Below are 17,402 nucleotides of genomic sequence, written 5' to 3' on the forward strand. Positions count from 1 at the left end.
CTTACAAGCAAGAAAATGTGGCTGTAACTGTGAGGCAGAGGAATGAAAACAGCCACCCCCCTTACCACGGCCAGCACAATCCAAAATATCTTTTCTACATGCCTTGCAAGAATCCTTTAAAAAACAAACAGAAACCACCACCATCAAGACATACAGCTGCAGCAGACTCCAGCCGGCAGATAATTCAATAACCACCTCCTTTCTTTTCCCCTTTACACCAGAAAAATGTTGAGCCCAAAGAGTGCCCCAGGGGCCCACACCGGGGTACTCACTGCAGGCTCCGCAGGTGAAGCAGCCGTCGTGGTAGAGGTTGCCCATGGCCTGACAAGCCTGGTTTGCTCCATACACCCCCTTGCTGCATTTCACACAGGTGCCTGGAAGAGAGAGGGAGACAAGAAGTCAGAAGCGGGACTCAGTGAGGCAGCTGGGGTCACTGGCCAGGTGACCACACCTGTAATTCAGCATTACTCAGCAGCTTAGGACCCAGCAGTTCACCAAAGCCATAAGATGTACACAACATCGGCGTCACCCACCCTAAGAGATGCTATTAAGAGCAGTCAGGATGGTCATCAGACCGCCACAGCAAAAGCCTTTTGCAAACAAGTAAACTGCACAAGAACAGCCCTGTCTGGCTACAGCGACATCTCCGTCCTTCCCCAAAACCTTTATATACATTTAAAACCACTTTTAAGGACCCTCCCAAAAGCTGGGGTGGTAGTAAGTGATACTCAGGGCTGTTCACAGACCGACAGTTTCTGCTATGTATTGCATAAAATAAGCTTGTTGGTTGCAACCAGCGTGAGGAAAACACACCTCTTCACTTAGCCCCTTTAAGTGTATTGATTTCAGACCCTGGTCGCATCTGCTGAAGGCCCTAAGGATTTCCCACCAAAACAGAGCTGGACTACCTGACACCTCCCTCCCTCCCCTCTGTCAGTCACATCTGAACACAGACCCAGTGTAGGCACTACGTACTGACTACATATCCCGCCCAGATGTTCCTCTGGCCTCTTGCAGGACAAGGCAAGAAAAAAGTCAGTTTTAAGGAGAGGACACCCACTGGTGGCAACAGCCGAGGGGGGCTGATACTCAGGCAGCCCTCGGGGCAAAGGAGAGCCAGGGAAAGCACATACAGCCAGCTTCTGGCTATAAGCTGTCCCAAGTGCAAGTCCAAGCTGCTCCTCACAGCCAGGCTTTTCCATCAGCACCATCACCTAAACAGCAGGGTCAGCTCCAGAGGAGGGACATGATCACGTTTAGCTCTTCAGCTCACTCTCTTGCTGGCACAGCCAAGCTCATTTCCACCAGCGCCCACCCCAGTGTGGGGCTCCAGCCCAAACCCCAAGCCAGACAGAGAGCAAAGGGTGAGGACTTCCACCTCACAAGGAAGCCTCTGCTCTGGGACCCTCCAGGAACAGACCTGCCTGATGGGGGATGGGAATCGTGGCGATGGGGCAGATGCGCCGTGGTGCGGGTGAAGAAGTGCAGGGAGAAGATTTTAGCACTGCAGGTTCACAAAGGGCGTTGACCTAGGGCCTCTCGAGTCTCACATTTTCATCTAAAACTATTTTACTGAGTTTCACACCCTTGTCAGCATCTGCTAGCAGGACCTGCTCCCTCCACCTTGCAGGGAGAAATGCAGCAAGGCCACCCAAAGCCACTATTAGTGGCTGCGGAGGAGAAAGTCCTTGTCCAAGGAAAATGACACATCAAACCAGTTCACTTACTTCAGGCATTACACTGTGATTGCCACAGACTGGTTTTAAAGCAGCATCACCCTTCAACTACCTCGAAACAAGCAAGTTTAAGCCCTGTTTAAGCAAATAAACACAGTTCTACCCAGGACAGACAGTGTGAAGGACAAACAGATGATGTGCTTCTGCCTCTGGTTTGATAGGACCCTGCAGATGTAACTTCATCTCCAGGTCTATCCTTCCACTGCTGCTCAGTCCCATTTACACTGGTTCTTAAACTCCCTGGGGCAGGGACTGTCAGTCACGTCTCGTTCCTACTGGGCCAAGAAGAGGGACAGTATCATCCTGCTGGAGATCCTTAGTCATGCTGCGGTTAACAAAACTTCACTTCTTTTGGGACACCGCAAGCTCCACAGTAATTGGAACGGTCTGGTGAAAGTTGGGAAGAAACACGATGCACTTACGACAGTGCTGAAAACTAACTCCCAACTCCAGCAGCACCACACTGGCACTCCCAGGGTGGTTGACAACTCCCTCCTGCAGCTGATAGCTGCAGCTGCCAGTTTTCACACTACGGGGATAAAAACGCTCAGGACCCCTTCGCAGCAGCTCACACACGGCTGCTGAAAAGCAGATACTTCCATTTTCCCAGAGCAGACCTGGCGCTCGGTACTGCAGCTGCCCCTGTGCATTCAACCAGCATACTGAAAGCTGCCCTAGCACTGCTCCAAGCCCCGCTGCACTCACAGCCGGAGTTCACACTGACACAAACCTGGAGACAAGGCTGCAGACAATAATTAGTTACTCTGCTTTGTCCAAATTTGACCCGAGCTGAAATGCTAGCTTGGCCACGGGCCCACTTCAGCACGCAGACTGGCACCAAGTTAGCAAAACTTGCTGGTTCTTTTTGAACAAAGCAGATTTATCTCATTTACTGAAAGAAACATTTAAGAAAGCAAAAGATTAATCATGCAAGCGTTACAAAGCAAAAAAGAAAAGACGAAGATAAGAAAATTCAGCTTTTCAAATAGATATGTTCTCCCAGGAATGAGCACATTCAGCGGCAGCCTGAGGTGCTGCACAATCATCTGACACAAGAGCTAACAGCCACCTCACAAAATTCCAATTTGAACAACAGTGCCAAGCAGAAAGTTTTGAGAGCGCAAAACCTGCCAATTTTGCTGGTCGAAACCTTTCCACAACATCCACCAGGCTTTCCAGATAACCAAGGTATTTATTGCACTGCAAGCGCTGCATTTTCCCCTTCCCCGTGCCAATGAGTGGCTGCTCCAGAAAAAATTCACCAGCGTGCTCTGATTTCCTCCTTTCCAGAAAGCAGCCAGGTGACACTGAATATGGATGAGCAGCAAGAAGAAGCGGGAGGCAGAAGGCACAGCAGCTGACTGCACACACAGTGCACGGTAAAGATGCTGGCAGGAACCCGAAGCTGCTATAAAATACCCTAATGCAAACCCCATGGAGGGCAGAAACTGCCTCTGCTGCCTCCAGTCGATCCCATTTAGGCTCCGGAGCATAGGCACTGCCCCTGTGTTTCCCCCAACGGGACAGGTGACAGTCCAGCCAGGTCCTGCAGGAGCTGCCTGGGCTCCTGCATCCTTACCCAAATTTTCTTCCATCTCCTGCCCCTCGACCACCCCCATCATCCTTCCTCCTTGCTTTCAGTAGGTGCTCCATTTCATCGTGATTAACCCTTCTATATCCACTTCTTTAAATATTTAGGCCCTCAAAACATGAAAACTTAAGTCACGGAATGAAAGGGCTTTTAAAATAAATCGACAATGTTGTCTGCAAAAACTATAATGTGCTAAATTACCCAACTATGTAATAAGCAGTCAAGCTATAAATATTTATAGCTGTGGCAAGGCTGACAACTGAAAAATGGCACTACAGCAAATCTATGTATAGTTTACGTTTTCACTTGTATCTGCTAAATCTTACTGGAAAGCCAATTAAATCTCAGTAGCAATTGGAATTATTCTAGAAATAAGTCTTTGCTTCTTCCAAATATAGTATGATGAAGTATTTTAAGCAACATACTTGAGCCTTCACCTCTGACTCCCAACACACCTGGCCTGAAAGGGGAAAAAAAGGTGGGTTTTATTGACTTTTTCCTTTCTACTTCCCCCCCCCCCCTCCCCCTTCATTCCCTGCTGCCACAATGATCCTGTTCTTTCGGCTTAGACTGTGCAAGGAAAAACCAGTACCTGTTGCTGAGAGTGGCCAGTCACTGAGCTAGGCAACACATGTGCAAAGCCAGCCTGATGGAAGGCAGCACAGCATGAGCCACATCCAACCCCATCCTGCTGCAAACCAGACTCTGCACCCTGCTCCATGCCAGCTCCAGCAACTATTTCCCGAAACAGTGCTGAGCGTGCTTTCCGCTACCCAGGACACAGAGTTAAAATGTCAGCAGCATCAGTCCAGCTCCACATGCCGCTGACACTAGTCAGCGGTTCTGCGTAATTTTCTTGGCATAGAGCTGCTTTTAGCAAAAACTTCTGTCCTCAGCTCGAAGCAGGGGGATGCCGAGTAGCCACGGCTCAGCAAGATGCCCAATTTCTGCACTCAGGTTACTTTGCTGGAAGTAACAAGCGCTTATGCAAGCGCCGACTGGAGCAGACATCCCCCCTGAAATTATGGCTTTTAACTTCAGACAATGTTATTAAGGCATTATTAAAGAGAAAGAAAAGGCTGACAAGCCTGAAGCACCACACATGCACAGCACCGGTAAATCCATGCTCAAGCGCAGCGGCAGAATGGTAGCCAGATTTGGAAAGCGAAAGGGATGGAAATTGCTGATTTCGGCTCAATTTCTGCCGGCAGGGCAGCCGGGCTCCGGACAACAAAGAAATCTCTGTTCCCTTTCGCATCATGTGGCGAACAACCGCCTGCACTGCAGCTGAGCGCCTGAACAAAGGGACCTTTGGGGCAGAGCTGGGACGGACAACATGCCCTGTAAGGCACTTCCCGGCGCTCACCGTACTCCATCTCGGCACTGCAAACCGGGAGGTGGGCTGCCACTGGGAACAGCCTCAGCTCACAAGATCAAACAGGTCCAATGCAGACCTCATGGGCTGTCAGAAATGAAAGCGAACCTGGTGCTCGGTCTGAAATGCCAATCCCACCCTTAAAGTTCAACAAGTTTATTTCCATTCACTGCTGGACTCAAAGCCTTTAGAGACATTTTTTCCTCTAAGTGTTGCTGTTTCACGCTCACCAGAAGGAGGCTCCGTTATTTGCTATATCCCACTTGCTAAAAATTCAAGGCAAACCATGCTAAACAGCAGCATTTTCTGGGACTGGTCGGTATGGTTTATTTCCACGTGCCAGACATCATCTATCTACAAAGTTGTGGGTTTTCCAGCAGCATCCCCCTTCTCAACATCCAGGACAGCCAAGCTTTCCTACACGTGCTCATGGTTGGGTTTGCTATGCCTGTCACTTAATTTTGGAGAGCCAAATGTGATGGTGTGTTGCTTCAGTGGTGAGATTTCCATGCCAATCTGGTCCCAGATAAGAGTACAGCAGCAGGATGATTCTGCATGTGGCACGGGTCTGCATGTACAGCTAATCCAGAAACAACACTTGGAAGAGTAAGTCTGTCCCACCCTTCCACTTACTCCCATGCAAGCCACATTTCCACAATCAGCTTGACCCTTCTACAACACACAACTCTTTTTTTTGCCCTTTCCTTACAGGAGTCTGAATTTATGCTGAAGAACCCCCAGCTGCATTTGGAATAAACGCCCAGAGCCTTTGCGTGTAAAGAATCCGGTATCATCTTTCCTATCTGCCCAGACACGCAGGTGGTTAATTCAGAAGCAGACCCTGATGCCTCTTGGCAGAAGTGGAACCTTCACGAGGGCCCTCCCCGTCAGGGCAGGAAAGGGGAACAAGGTAAGGGGAAAGCTGGCACATGCCTCGTGAAGGTACAGCTTCGGCATTTCCAACCCACCTATTCATTGCAGGAGAATCAAGCACTCCACCTGCACACACATTTTTCAAAGACTGACCACTGAGAAAAGATTTCATCCTGTCATACCTAATGAGACGCTCAGTTCTTCACATTTTACCTCAGACCTCCTCCAGAACCTGATGCCGTCTCCCTGCGGCTCACCTTAACCAAGCCACTTCTCCATCAAACTAAATCAGACACATTGTGTGCCTCACTGTGCCGTTATCCAATACTGCGCAATCACTCTTGCCAGACAGCTGATTTCAAGGAGATACGGAGGCCCATGTGGGATCCAGTGCTTGAAAACCTGGCAGTTTGGTCCCATTCACCACTGGGCAACTGGGTCATCACTCAATGGTAGCAAAGACGTACAGGTACTCCCTGCCCAAAGAACCACAAAGCAGGTAAATGCAATTTTTCTGTACTGTTTTTGCATGCCACATTCTTGACCTCTGACTTTGCTGTAGACAGTCACATACACACTGCCAGCAACGTACAAAAATGCCATCAAACTCACACCAGTGACATTTTAAGTACCCTATAGCAATGTCAGACACTATGTTAACTCCAGTGCCACATGAATGAGGCTCCTTATTCCTTTCAGTCTCCCCTGCCACAGTATCCTGGCTGAAAGGCCTATTGCTACTTTGCCTCAACTCCTTCCATTTTTTTTCCTTTTTGTAGATTTGTCCTTAGCTTGCAAACCCAGCTGAGCTCCCAAGAGGAAGGGAGGAGAAGTGCATACTGCTGTAATCTTGAAGAGCCATATCCCTGACACATACTTACTTGCTTCGTTCCTTGCAGTGAGATAAGCTTTGCAATCTGCACACACCCACTAGTCCACATGCCACAATCTTTCCAGCTTTTCTCATTCCACCAGGACCCACCTTGCCCTGCCACCTCTCCCTCCTCTCTGCTACAGGCTGGCATCTCCTTCCAGCTGTGGTGTTCTCCCGGGGACAGGCAGTGGGGGATGCCTGCACTCATTCCCAGTGGAAACCACACCATTACCATCAAGCACGTACAAAACAAACCTCAGAAAAACTTTCATTTTAACCAGAAATTCTCCACTTGGCAGCCCTGGAATTACCCTTGTTGCCACCAAAGCATCCTGGTGCACCAGCAAGGTTTGGTAAAGTCTGCACATGTGTACAGGCTTGAAGTTAAACAAATTGTGGTTTTGGCAGTGGTAAAACATTAGTGTTTTCACTAGGCACAAGACTTTGGAACAGCACTGCTGGCCTCCAAGCTGGTGACACCGATTCAGAGGCGCTGGGGTTCCAGGTCTTCACAGGGTTCAGCCATTTGGTTACTCCTCTGTTTCTGCCACGGGGAAAAGAAATCTGCAGACTTCGCTGTGAAATCTTCTCTGCCTGACTGCTGGGAAGCATCCCAGTATTTTGCTGCATAACGAGACACCTGGCGCGCTCCTAAAATACCTGTAGCTTATCAGCTCTGCTTAAAATAATAAGGAAGCCAAAATGCAACACCTAAAAAATACTTATAACTAGAAAACTATTTATAAAAATTGTTTTAGAAAAAGATCTTGGTAAGGGTGTAGATGGTCTTCATCAGAAAGAGATTTCCATCTAGCTATATGAAATAAGCCCTGGTGAAACCACGATGCTACATGTTACACCTCTAAAAGCATCCACCTGCGCTTGCAGACCAAGGAACGGTGTGGTACCACAGGCACTGCTAAAACAAACGGTAAAACCTCGCTGCAGACCCTGGCACCTCTCAGCCAGGCCTCTCCCCTACCAAGTCACTTTCAGACAGTGCAGGCAGATGCTCGCTTTGCTTGTGCACCTGCCTGGCTCTCACCTGAAAACTCACCCAGCACCAGTCCTTGGGATGGTGGTGCCTCACCTAACCCACCTGCCTTGCACTGGGTGGTGCTGGCGGAGCAGTTGCAACTCCCCCATTCCCTCCTGTTTAGTTAAAATTCCTGTTTGCCAAGTGGAAATGAAGGCTGGTGCATCCAAAGGAACACCACAGAAGATCAGTGGGATTCAGGCACCTCACTCCTGGGTGTTCCCTGGAAACAGTACACCAAAAACGTGAATACGACCTAAGCTGGCTTTCAGCGACACCACGCAGGGACATGGGGCCCCTTCTCTGCTGCGTGGGAACCAGCCTCTCCAGGAGCAATTTCAGGATTTCCCTCCCCAAGTTTAAGACCTGGGTGATACCTGAGACTCCCTACTTCCTCCTCGACAGCCCACATAAATCAAGTCAGCGCTTCAAAAGCACTCTTGGATAACCCAAATTCTTCCAGAGACACGTGTGGCTCATGCTGCTCACACATAGGCCGCTATTAATAAAAATAATAATTCTTGGCTTTGTTTGCTTCTTTCCTTTCACTTACACATACTCTGAGCAGACAGAAGTATTTTGTACAGCAAGCTAGTGCTGACAGATAACGAGAACCAGCCTGTTACTCCTCAGCAGAGCAGCCTACCTATTTTGCACCTAGCCCCAAGCTTACCCTTTCCCGGTCTTTCATTTACAAACACTCATTGTCACAAAGTAAAGTAAAAAGCAGCTCCTTTACTGTGATCAGAATTAAAAGTTCATGATAGGTATCTGGTCCAGACTGAAGGACTGTATGTTACCAAGATGGACAGACCTGTCTTAAAAAAAAATAATCCCCCTGTTACAAAAGCAGCACTCAAAATTAAGAGAGATGAAAGTATTTTAGATAAAGCAATTTGGTCATTTGCACTTCAGTCCTGGTTTCGTTTCCTGGCTCAGATGTACTGTAAAGCTGCTGCATTAGACTTCCCTTTGCTGGGGAAAAGTCTGCAACAAAACAAACTGTTGATCATTTTTATCACTACTGCATAAAATAATTTGTTTTCCATCCTAAAGTTTGCTAGCTTGAGGGTAGGGCATAGCAAAGATAGAATCAGATGATCTGCTAGGTTTTTTGTTCCTCCAAAGGAAGTAAGGTAATTGCGAAAAAACGAAAACAAAAGTGAGAAAACAAGGGGGAGGAGGCCCAGAATTAAAATACCTTGGTACTTGCCCTTGGTACTTGCCCCGTCCTGCTCCTCCACAGGGCAGATCTGCTGAGCCTTCCCCCCCAGAGTTCAGGCTCCACAAAACTTTCCTTCTTCCTCTGCCGTGAGTACTACATCATTTCATTTTTCCCTCTCCCTCTCCTCCTTCCCGAATTTCTAAGACACTACATCCTGGTGTAAAACCTCCTGTCGGGAGGATGTCAAAAGACCACAACCACACCAGGGATCAGACAGCCTCCATCCCTCCTCCCTCCCTGGGGCTCACCAATAACTCGGCCGCCTGACCAGCAGGACTCTGTGCTGCCAGAATTACTCCTGCTTCACTACCAATTTTTCACAGGATGAAAGCTTCCCCCTGGCGCTACCCCTCATTTTGTGACAAAACTGCAAAAATCTGACCACCTACTAGGTCCTTCGGCTTTCTCATCCCATCCCCATGCGCATTTTGGGCAAGGTATGATCATGATTTACTTGCATCATGAGGAGAAGACGCATGCAGTGGGGTCTGTTGAAGAGACCTCCGACATGTCTCCAGTGGAGCTGAATGCCACCTCCAGCAAAATACTCCCACTTTTGAGCACCACCTCCCAGGAGACTGTTGTCACAACTCCATCTTTGTTACCATGGTGCTCCTTGTCACGGCACTAAGGCCCCCCTCGCCCCTGAGACAAGGCTCCCTGAGCTCATTCAAACCACATGCTGCCCGCGTGGGACAGAAAGCACCAAAACATGTTTCCAGGCCAAAACGCTCCAAGTACAGCAACTCAACACATCACTTTTCTGTGACAGAAGAAAAACACATCTGCCCTGCCACAAGGCTGAATCCAGCCTCAGATATTAAGGTAAACATCCCAGCACAGCCCTCTGCAGGCAAGTGCCACTGCCTGATGCCAAGAAACACATTTTGTTACGCAATTTGCAACTGAGCACTCAGTGGTCCCTCCAGCTGCGTCCCCAAAGACTGGTGTGAAAGCCATGGCTGCTCCTGTGTGCACAGACCACCGCCGAGCCACCCAACCTCACCAGACAGGACCCTGTGCAATGGCACCTGCGCAGCCTCAGATGCAAACTGTTCTCTGCACCAGGCTGAGGAGTTTATTCTGCCCCCGCTTCTACTTCTGTGACAGTGGGTCTATAATCGTGAGGAAAAGCCATACGCTAGACCTGCTCCGTCATTCATTAAATTAACTGTGGAGTTCTCAGCCTTCCCAGCAACTTCAAGTTTCCTTCTCCCACAAGCTGAACTCTCTCACCCGCTATTAAATTGCAAAGTGGCACAGTAGGGAAAGGTAACACTTGATTTGCCCCTGACCTTCTGCCATCCTGGAGTAGTAAATCAGTTTAATCCAGCAGGACACTTAATATTCTTATTGGGAGATCCTCACATGTAAGCGGTCCTTTTTCACTGTCAAGCACCAGCAATAACCTCTGGGTCTGGACTACTTGCAGACCCCAGATTTAGGGAGGAATGTGCCTTCCACCTCCCATGCTGCCTTCAGGATACACCGATCCTCTCACAGCTGATGAGGACCAGCCCCTGGGGGTGGGGGGGGGAAATCCTGGAGAGTCTGAGAAACCACCACCCCTTTCATCCCCAAGCAACTCCTCTTCGAGGGACCCCACAAGCATGCCCGGCCATGCCCACCTCCATGGAGGGTACCAGCAAGTCTCCCCTGAGCTCTGTACCCTTCTCTGCACCCGCAGCGTACGCAGGCGTGACTCCTCTGCACGCTGACGGCTGCCTTCCTACCCACACGTGGTCAGGCAGCGTGCTTTTAAGACACAGAGAACCAGAAGTACTGTCAAGAAAAGTTAGGTGCCTCCCTGCAGGCAACGAAGGGCACTTCAAAAGACACTGCTCCAGCTTCTTCTCAGCGCTGCCCCCTACAAAGCTGTTAAACTACCTTCACCTTAAAATTTCATAGGATTAAAGAAAAAAAGCATTGCAGGCGGAAGAACCTCCCGCGCCCAATAAATGCAAGTTAAATAACAAGCCAGCCAGCAACTGAAAAAGCACAACCAAGCGGGCGTATGGGCGGACACAACCCTGCAGGTGCAAACCCTGCAGCGACCCTTCGCAAGGAACCCTCTCCACACAGCCTGGCAGACTGCCTCCTTACCAAAGTAATCGGCCTTTGGGCGAGCGTCCATCTCCTGCTCCAGGCGCTGGGTCAGCGCCTCCAGCTTCAGCTCGGCCACCGAGGGCCCCTGCTCCGGCTGCGGGAGGAGGGTCTGGCAGGGCAGCTTCACCTTTGCCGTGCCGGAGCCCTCCGGGTGCCCAGCATCTGGCCGCACGGTGCTCGCACCCTCCGGGAAGAGCGGCGGCGGAGCGTGCGGGGCATGCGGCGCATCCGGAGCCGCCGGCCCGCGCGAGGCCAGGCGCGAGGAGCCCGGCTCGGGGCTCGCGCTGCCACCGTTGGGCCGGTGGTTGTGACCGTGGGCCACCAAGGGGCCGGCCGGGCCGGGGCAGGCGGCGGCGTGCTGGCAGTCCGCGCCGGGGGTGGCGAGCGCGGAGCTCGGGGGGAAGGCCGGCGGGACGCCCCGGTACCAGGGCTGGCTGCCCTCCCCGCCGGCCCCGGGGGCGCCGGGCTCGGCCGGGCCCGAACACCCGCGCGCGGGCTGCGCCGAGGGGGCCGAGAAGGAGGCGGACCTGTGCTGCGGCGGGGCGCCGGGGGCGCCCTCCTCCGGCCCCGCCGGGGGGCTCCGGGCGTGCGAGAAGGAGGAGGACCGCTGCCCGGCCGCCGTCGGGTCACGGCCGCCGCCGCCCCGCCTGGCCTCGCCGCCGTTCTCCTGCCCGCCGCGGCCGGCCCGGGGGTCGCCGGGGCTGCCGGCCCGCTGCTCCCCGCGGCCGGCGCCGGGCCGTGAGCCCCCCGCCCGGGGGGCCCTGTCGGGCTCCGCTTCCCAGCCGCGGCGCCCAGCCTGGCCGCCCGGGGCCTCGGCGCGCTCCCCGCCGTCGCACGGCCTGAGGCGCGGCCCCTCGGCGGCGGCGGGGGGCGGCTTGGCTCCCCGTGCCGCCGGCGGGCTGGGCCGGGGCGCGCCGAGGGCAGCCCCTCCGTTCAGGGCGGCCATCAGCATCTCCTCCTGCTGCTGCTGCTGCTGCTGCTGAAGGTGGATCTTGGCCATTTTGGTGGCGAAGACCCGCCTGGTCTCCTCAAACTCGGGGTTGTTGCCGGCAGCTTTGTCCACCCGAAAGAGACCGTCCTTGGAGGCCTCGTACATGTTGAGGTCTTCAATGAACTTGCTGGCTTCCAGACCCAGATCGTCGTACTTATCCATCCCGCCCGGCTTGGCGGGCTGGCCCCCGCCGTCCCGCTCCTGCCGCTGCTGCTCCCCGCCGGGCTCGGGCCACTGCCGGCACCGCCGGCCGCTCCGTCCCGCCGCGCCGCCGCGCTCCCGCCGCGCCCGTCCCCGACGGGGGCGGGACAGGGGGAGGGGGCGGGGCCAGGAGGCGGGGATGGGGCACGGCCCCGCCCCCGCCGCCGCGCCGCGCGTGGCGGCCGCCCGTCACCGGTCCGACGCGATGGCGTCTGCGGGCGATGGGATGAGGTCACGTGTGGGGGCGAAGACGTAAGGCGCGCAAGGAGCGCGCGGGGCGGGCGGGCCGGGTGGGGGAGGGGTGTTATTCCCCACGTCCCTCGCCCGCTACGGGCCACTGAGGAACCGCCACAGCGGCCCGAAACCCCGGGGCAAAACCCTTGCGAAAGCTCGCACCCACTCGTGGTGAAAAAACAGCCCCCTCCCCCCCAAAAAAACCCACCCCCACAAAACAACAACCTGTTGGGAAAACTAATTCTGTAACTGTTGCGCCAATTAATCTTCATCATATGAATTTAGTTAATATGGATGTGTTTTACGTCGTATTGCATGCACAGCCGTGGCTGCATGCCTGTGCTGCAGAGAGCATGAGGAGAGGACCCCAACTCGGTGCAAGGAGGACAGCCCCCACCCTGGGGAGTACAGGGCACCCCTGGGTGCTCCAGGGAACACCCCAGCCCCGCCAGTGCCTTTGTGACACCCCCCCACCCCCCAACACCCCCCCCCACACACACACACACTATGTAGCATCACAGACAGTAACCGCAGCAAGATCAGTGCCGGGGACGTTCAGATCTAGGAGGACACAGATGGGTGACGACATCCTAAGGTGATAGCTGCTTCGGAAGGTGGCCGCATGCGCGTTACACAGCCACCAGCCCAATCCTGTGCTCCGGGGGGGCTGGGGGGTGTCAGAACTGCGTGTAACGCCACCTTCGTGGGTGTTAATACTTACCGGTGTGATGCTATACCTCGCATCCCAGCCCCTCTCCTCCATCAGCATGGTCCAGGTGTGGAATTTCCGTGGCAAAACGCAGCTGGGGGTGCCCGGAGGTGGGGGGCTGCGGCAGGGTCTCTGCTGGGCTGGGGGCAGAGGGAGCCGTGGCACCTCTGAGGGAAGTGACCGGTGCGGTTGATCCTACGGGCCCAGGCGTGTCCCCTGCGCTCCCAGGGCTTGTTTTAATTCCCCAGGCTCCAGTAGGTAAGGCCAGATGTTAAGGAACCTGAGGATTTGCTGCCTTTAATAATCACAAACTGGGCTGTGACAAAACCATGGCAGAAACCAAAGCCATGGCAGAAACCAAAGCCATGGCAGAAGCCAAAGCCATGCCCTCCCCTCTTTGACCAGTCCCTTACAAAAGTGCTTCTGAGCAACGGGGGCCAGATCTAAAATGGCCTGCCTCCTCCAGCGAGCTTCGGCCCGATGTGCTTAAAGATCACAGCACTGGGAGCCCCTGGAAAAGGTTCCTGTCTTCTCCTAAAGCAACTTCCAAACCGGTTTGGAGCCTCCAAGTAGGCTCCTGGAGGGGACCAGCTCCAGGAGGCATCTCTGCAGCAGCAGCCTGAGGCTCCAGCCTGAGCCGAGGAGCTAGCGGCCTTCACAGAAGTTAGCCCAGCAGGAGACTGGGTTAGATAAGGGTTTTTTTGGTTTGCAGGGAAGGCAGGTGGGTGGGAATGCCAGGCACAGCAGTGGAGCTCCTCCAGTCCCCAGGAGCCAGGGAAGGGGGACCCTGGCATGTGCTGCCCCTAACCACAGCCTGCTGAGGTTTTAAGGGATCAATAGCTCTGGAGCTTTCACCCAGTATCAGGAAAACATCCCGTCTACCAAGCAACCCGGTCTATCAAACCTTCTGAGCCTTCCTCTGGTGGCGGTGAGGGAAGGAGGGGTATGGCGGCTCCCGCAGGCTGGGCCCCACAAGCCCTGCTTCCCTTGGGAGGAGCGGGGCGCTGGGGGGCTGAGCCCCGCTTGGCACAAGCCCCAGCAGTTCAGGGGGGTTCAGCTTGCACCTGGATGTCTGCCGCACACCCCTGCCCGAGCTGGGGGCTGGCTGGGGTGGAAAGGGTTCACCTCTCATGTGGTGGCTGGCAGGGGTCGCGGTGGCCCCTAGCAGCTGCTTTGGGCCAGGCAGGTGTAGGCTCAGGCCACCAGTTACCGAGAGCCAGAGTGACCACCTCTTTTGAGGGACTTGACCAAAACTGTTGAGTCTGAGGCTAAGCTCAGCTGGGGTGGTGAAAGCCAAAACTGAGTGCCGTGTCTGAAGAGCATCTTCAAAAAGGGCTAGTGCAAGGCCATCTTTGGCAATGTCCTGGGCCGATGAAGAGAACCACAGCATGTGACTGAGCTGTGGGATGCCCCCTCCTCCTCGATGGCTTCAGTGGGATGCCAAGTTTTCGTGTGACTGCTCTCATTTAAAATGGGGAGAGCCCAATGTTAAAAGGATAAGCAACAAAGTTGGTACTGAAGAATGGATGGGTTGAGTCCATATTTGTACAGCCAGCCCGAGAGAATGACGGAAAGGCAACAGAGCAGCAGGTGGATAAGGATGGGAGCGTGAACCCCTCCACACTTCTACTCATGGGAGGAATCTGCGACATTAGTGGACAAAGAGCAATCGAAAAGGAAATTACACATGGCTCTCGCACCTTCTTCCCTCCTTCTCACCAAAGGGTGTAAAGTTAGTTGAGGGAAGGCACGCTCCTATCCAGCATATCAGAGACTCAGCCGCTATCTATGGGGTTTTTTTCTTCAAACACACCGAGATGAAGCTCTTCAGACCTCTAGGAAGCAAACCCCTTGGTGGAACAGAAGTATCTGGGAACAGACATCTCTACTTCCAGCAGTCGACAAACAAACCAAGGAAGAATCTATAACTTCCCTCAGATCATGGTTGTTTATTTTTTTTCCTGACTTTCTTTTTTAAGGGTCATGCATACATTTTCTGCCATTACTTTTTATCTAACATCTGTAAGACATTTTACAGTTGGACCCGCAGGAGCTCACCACTTTGGGGGTGGTGGGGAACGGGGGAGCAGCCTTCTTGCCAAATGGCCTCTCTGGGTGCTGCTGACCTTCACCAGCTACGTACAGTACATTTCCTTCCTATGCCAAAGGATCACATCAGCTGTCTGCAGAACAATGCGCGCGCGGACGACGCGGGACAGGCTGCCGGAGCCCTTCGGATCAGGAACCGTCGCGCCGGGCTTGGCCTCCTGCCAGGCTCCACACGCATGAGCAGACACTTTGACGGCAAGTGCCTTTGAAGGGAGATCGTCGCCAAGCGATTCAAAGGCATTTTGGTGTTTAATTCGCAATGCTTTCAGCGAACGTTAGGCAGCAAAATGCCTTTGAAGTTTCGTGCTTGGATATTTTTTTTTTTTTTCTGTGAGACTTGGGTATTCCCGAGTGAGCAGATGATTAACTTGAACTTTCTCCTAGAGCAGAGATGTAATACTACACTGACTTGCAGACCCTTCTGCTGCGATTAGATGTGGTCCCACATTTTTGTAGTTCCTGGGAGTTTTACAACCCATGACTATAAAGAAATTAAGGGGTCCAGGATTGCTGTTGTAGCACAGGACCAAAATGTACGTGCCGACTTGAATTAAATTATTCTAAACCCTACCCCTCGGAGGAAAAAAAAAAACCCATTGCTTATTTAATCTGGTTTTGTTCCTGTGGGCAAGGCTTACATGCTGCATTTACTCATGCAAAATAATGCTGACAGCTTGTAACCCAGCCCTGCTCCACGTGGCAATCGCAGCTGCTGGTGGGGCGGAGGGAGGTGGCAGTTTGGGGGTAGCAGCCCCCAACGGCGCTCGCTGATTTCAGCCCCATGCCGGCAGGCTGGGGCGGAGGCCAGGCTGCCCTGATGAACGGCGAAGCGGCGAGCAAGAGCAGGGAGGGATCGTCTGCCTTTATTTCTTGCTGCCACGTTTGACTCCCGGCTCACGTTGCAGAGAGATGGAGAAAATGCGGAGAAATCCACCACCCCACCCCCCGCCCTCCTGATCATTTTTCTGCCTGGGAGAAAACGCTCTCAGATTTTGCAGCACAACATCAGCGTGGGGCTGGATAGTTTATGGAGAAAGATGACTAGGACGTGCCTGGGCGACAACTTGTAGCTCACTTGCTCGCTCTCCAAAAGCAACTATCGTATCCTCATGCTACCTGTTTGCCACCGAAGGAGCATGAGGAACCAGCGGCTGGCAGCACACCTTTGTCTTTCTGGACATTTCCAGGTCTAATCCCTGGTGCTTTTGCCTCCCAGGGACTGGGGCTGTCCCAGTCAGGTCATTCCCTGCGGGAGCCTGGACTGTGCACGCCACTGCCATGCCCGAGATACGTGCTCTGGTGTGTTTTAACAGGAAAGTAATAAAGACTTCAGTGCTAGAATATAAACAGTGTGCGGTTCATAGAGCAGAAGCATGCTCAGGATGGAGCCTGGCGTGGCTCTTGCAGGAGCAAACGCATCTCTGGGCTCTCGCAGGGCAGCACCACAGCATCCCCGAGCTGTGAATGGCACCGGGAAATGGTGAACGCTCCTTTTGGCTTTCTCATAGGGGTTTTCAACAAACGTGCACTTTACACAGAGGGATGATGCACAGGCCTGCAGGGTAAATAAGCAGGTGGCAGAGGGAGGGTTGGAGGGGGCCGCTGCATGCAGGAATGCCAGCTTGGCCGGGCATCAGGAACTCAGAAATGAGATGCTGGGGAGGTGGAGAGGCCAAACCTCTGCCTCTACCTTGCAAAAAATTTGCAGGAAGGCAGCAGGGCAGGCAGGGCTGGGAGATGTAGTTCCTCCCCACCAGTGCCCCAGGGGCCTCTGCATTCCTCCGGGAGCCTGCCCTGCCTGCTGCCTGCATTTAACCCCCCAGCTGCAGGGGCAGCCTGGGGGCTGGGGGCAGCCGGGGTTTGTGCATTCCCTGCCCCCAGGGTCGGGGCGGCAGTGGGTCCACACTTGGGATGTTTTGCTTCTGTTGCTGCACAGCTGCCTGCTACGGAACACCATCTCTGCAGGGGATTACACTGAGAGTCATTTAATTAACGCTAATGGCACAGAAGGGCCGGGGGACAGCCTTCCAAACCGCCTTTCTGGAGTGATAGGGATGCTTCGCAGGAAGGCTTTCAGGGTTGTGTTCCTGAAATAACTGCACCAGCAGCATTGGTTCAGTGGGGATGCTGAGGGCCCTGCTCACAGGTGGGTAAACTGAGGCAGGGAAGATGAGAGAAGCCACAGGGAGTTACCAAGATCCCAAGCAGAAGCCCAGGAAGCCGCAGAGAGGGAAAAGACGCTGCAGCGATTCAGTTTCCCTGAGGAAGGGCAGAGCTGGCTGCCAGGTGCTCAGCTGCCACTCCCTTCGCCTTCCTCTCTTCAGTTTCTCCAGGTGCCATCA

At 53.5% G+C, this 17,402-nt stretch overlaps 1 protein-coding gene across 1 annotated transcript in view; it reads right to left on the reverse strand.

Annotated features, from left to right (window-relative positions):
• Positions 1-12,204, reverse strand: part of LIMD1 (LIM domain containing 1) — a 35,708-nt gene extending 23,504 nt beyond the window's left edge. Inside the window, exons 1-2 of the mRNA XM_027811043.2 lie at positions 10,814-12,204; positions 273-374 (exon numbers count right to left, since the gene is read on the reverse strand). Coding sequence (XP_027666844.2) covers positions 273-374; positions 10,814-11,969 — 1,258 coding nt within the window. The 5' untranslated portion in view covers positions 11,970-12,204. The remainder of the gene's footprint in view (positions 1-272; positions 375-10,813) is intronic.
• Positions 12,205-17,402: the final 5,198 nt, after the last annotated feature.

The sequence above is a fragment of the Falco cherrug genome, chromosome 4 (genome assembly GCF_023634085.1).
Source record: "Falco cherrug isolate bFalChe1 chromosome 4, bFalChe1.pri, whole genome shotgun sequence".
In the NCBI taxonomy this organism is placed as follows: domain Eukaryota; kingdom Metazoa; phylum Chordata; class Aves; order Falconiformes; family Falconidae; genus Falco; species Falco cherrug.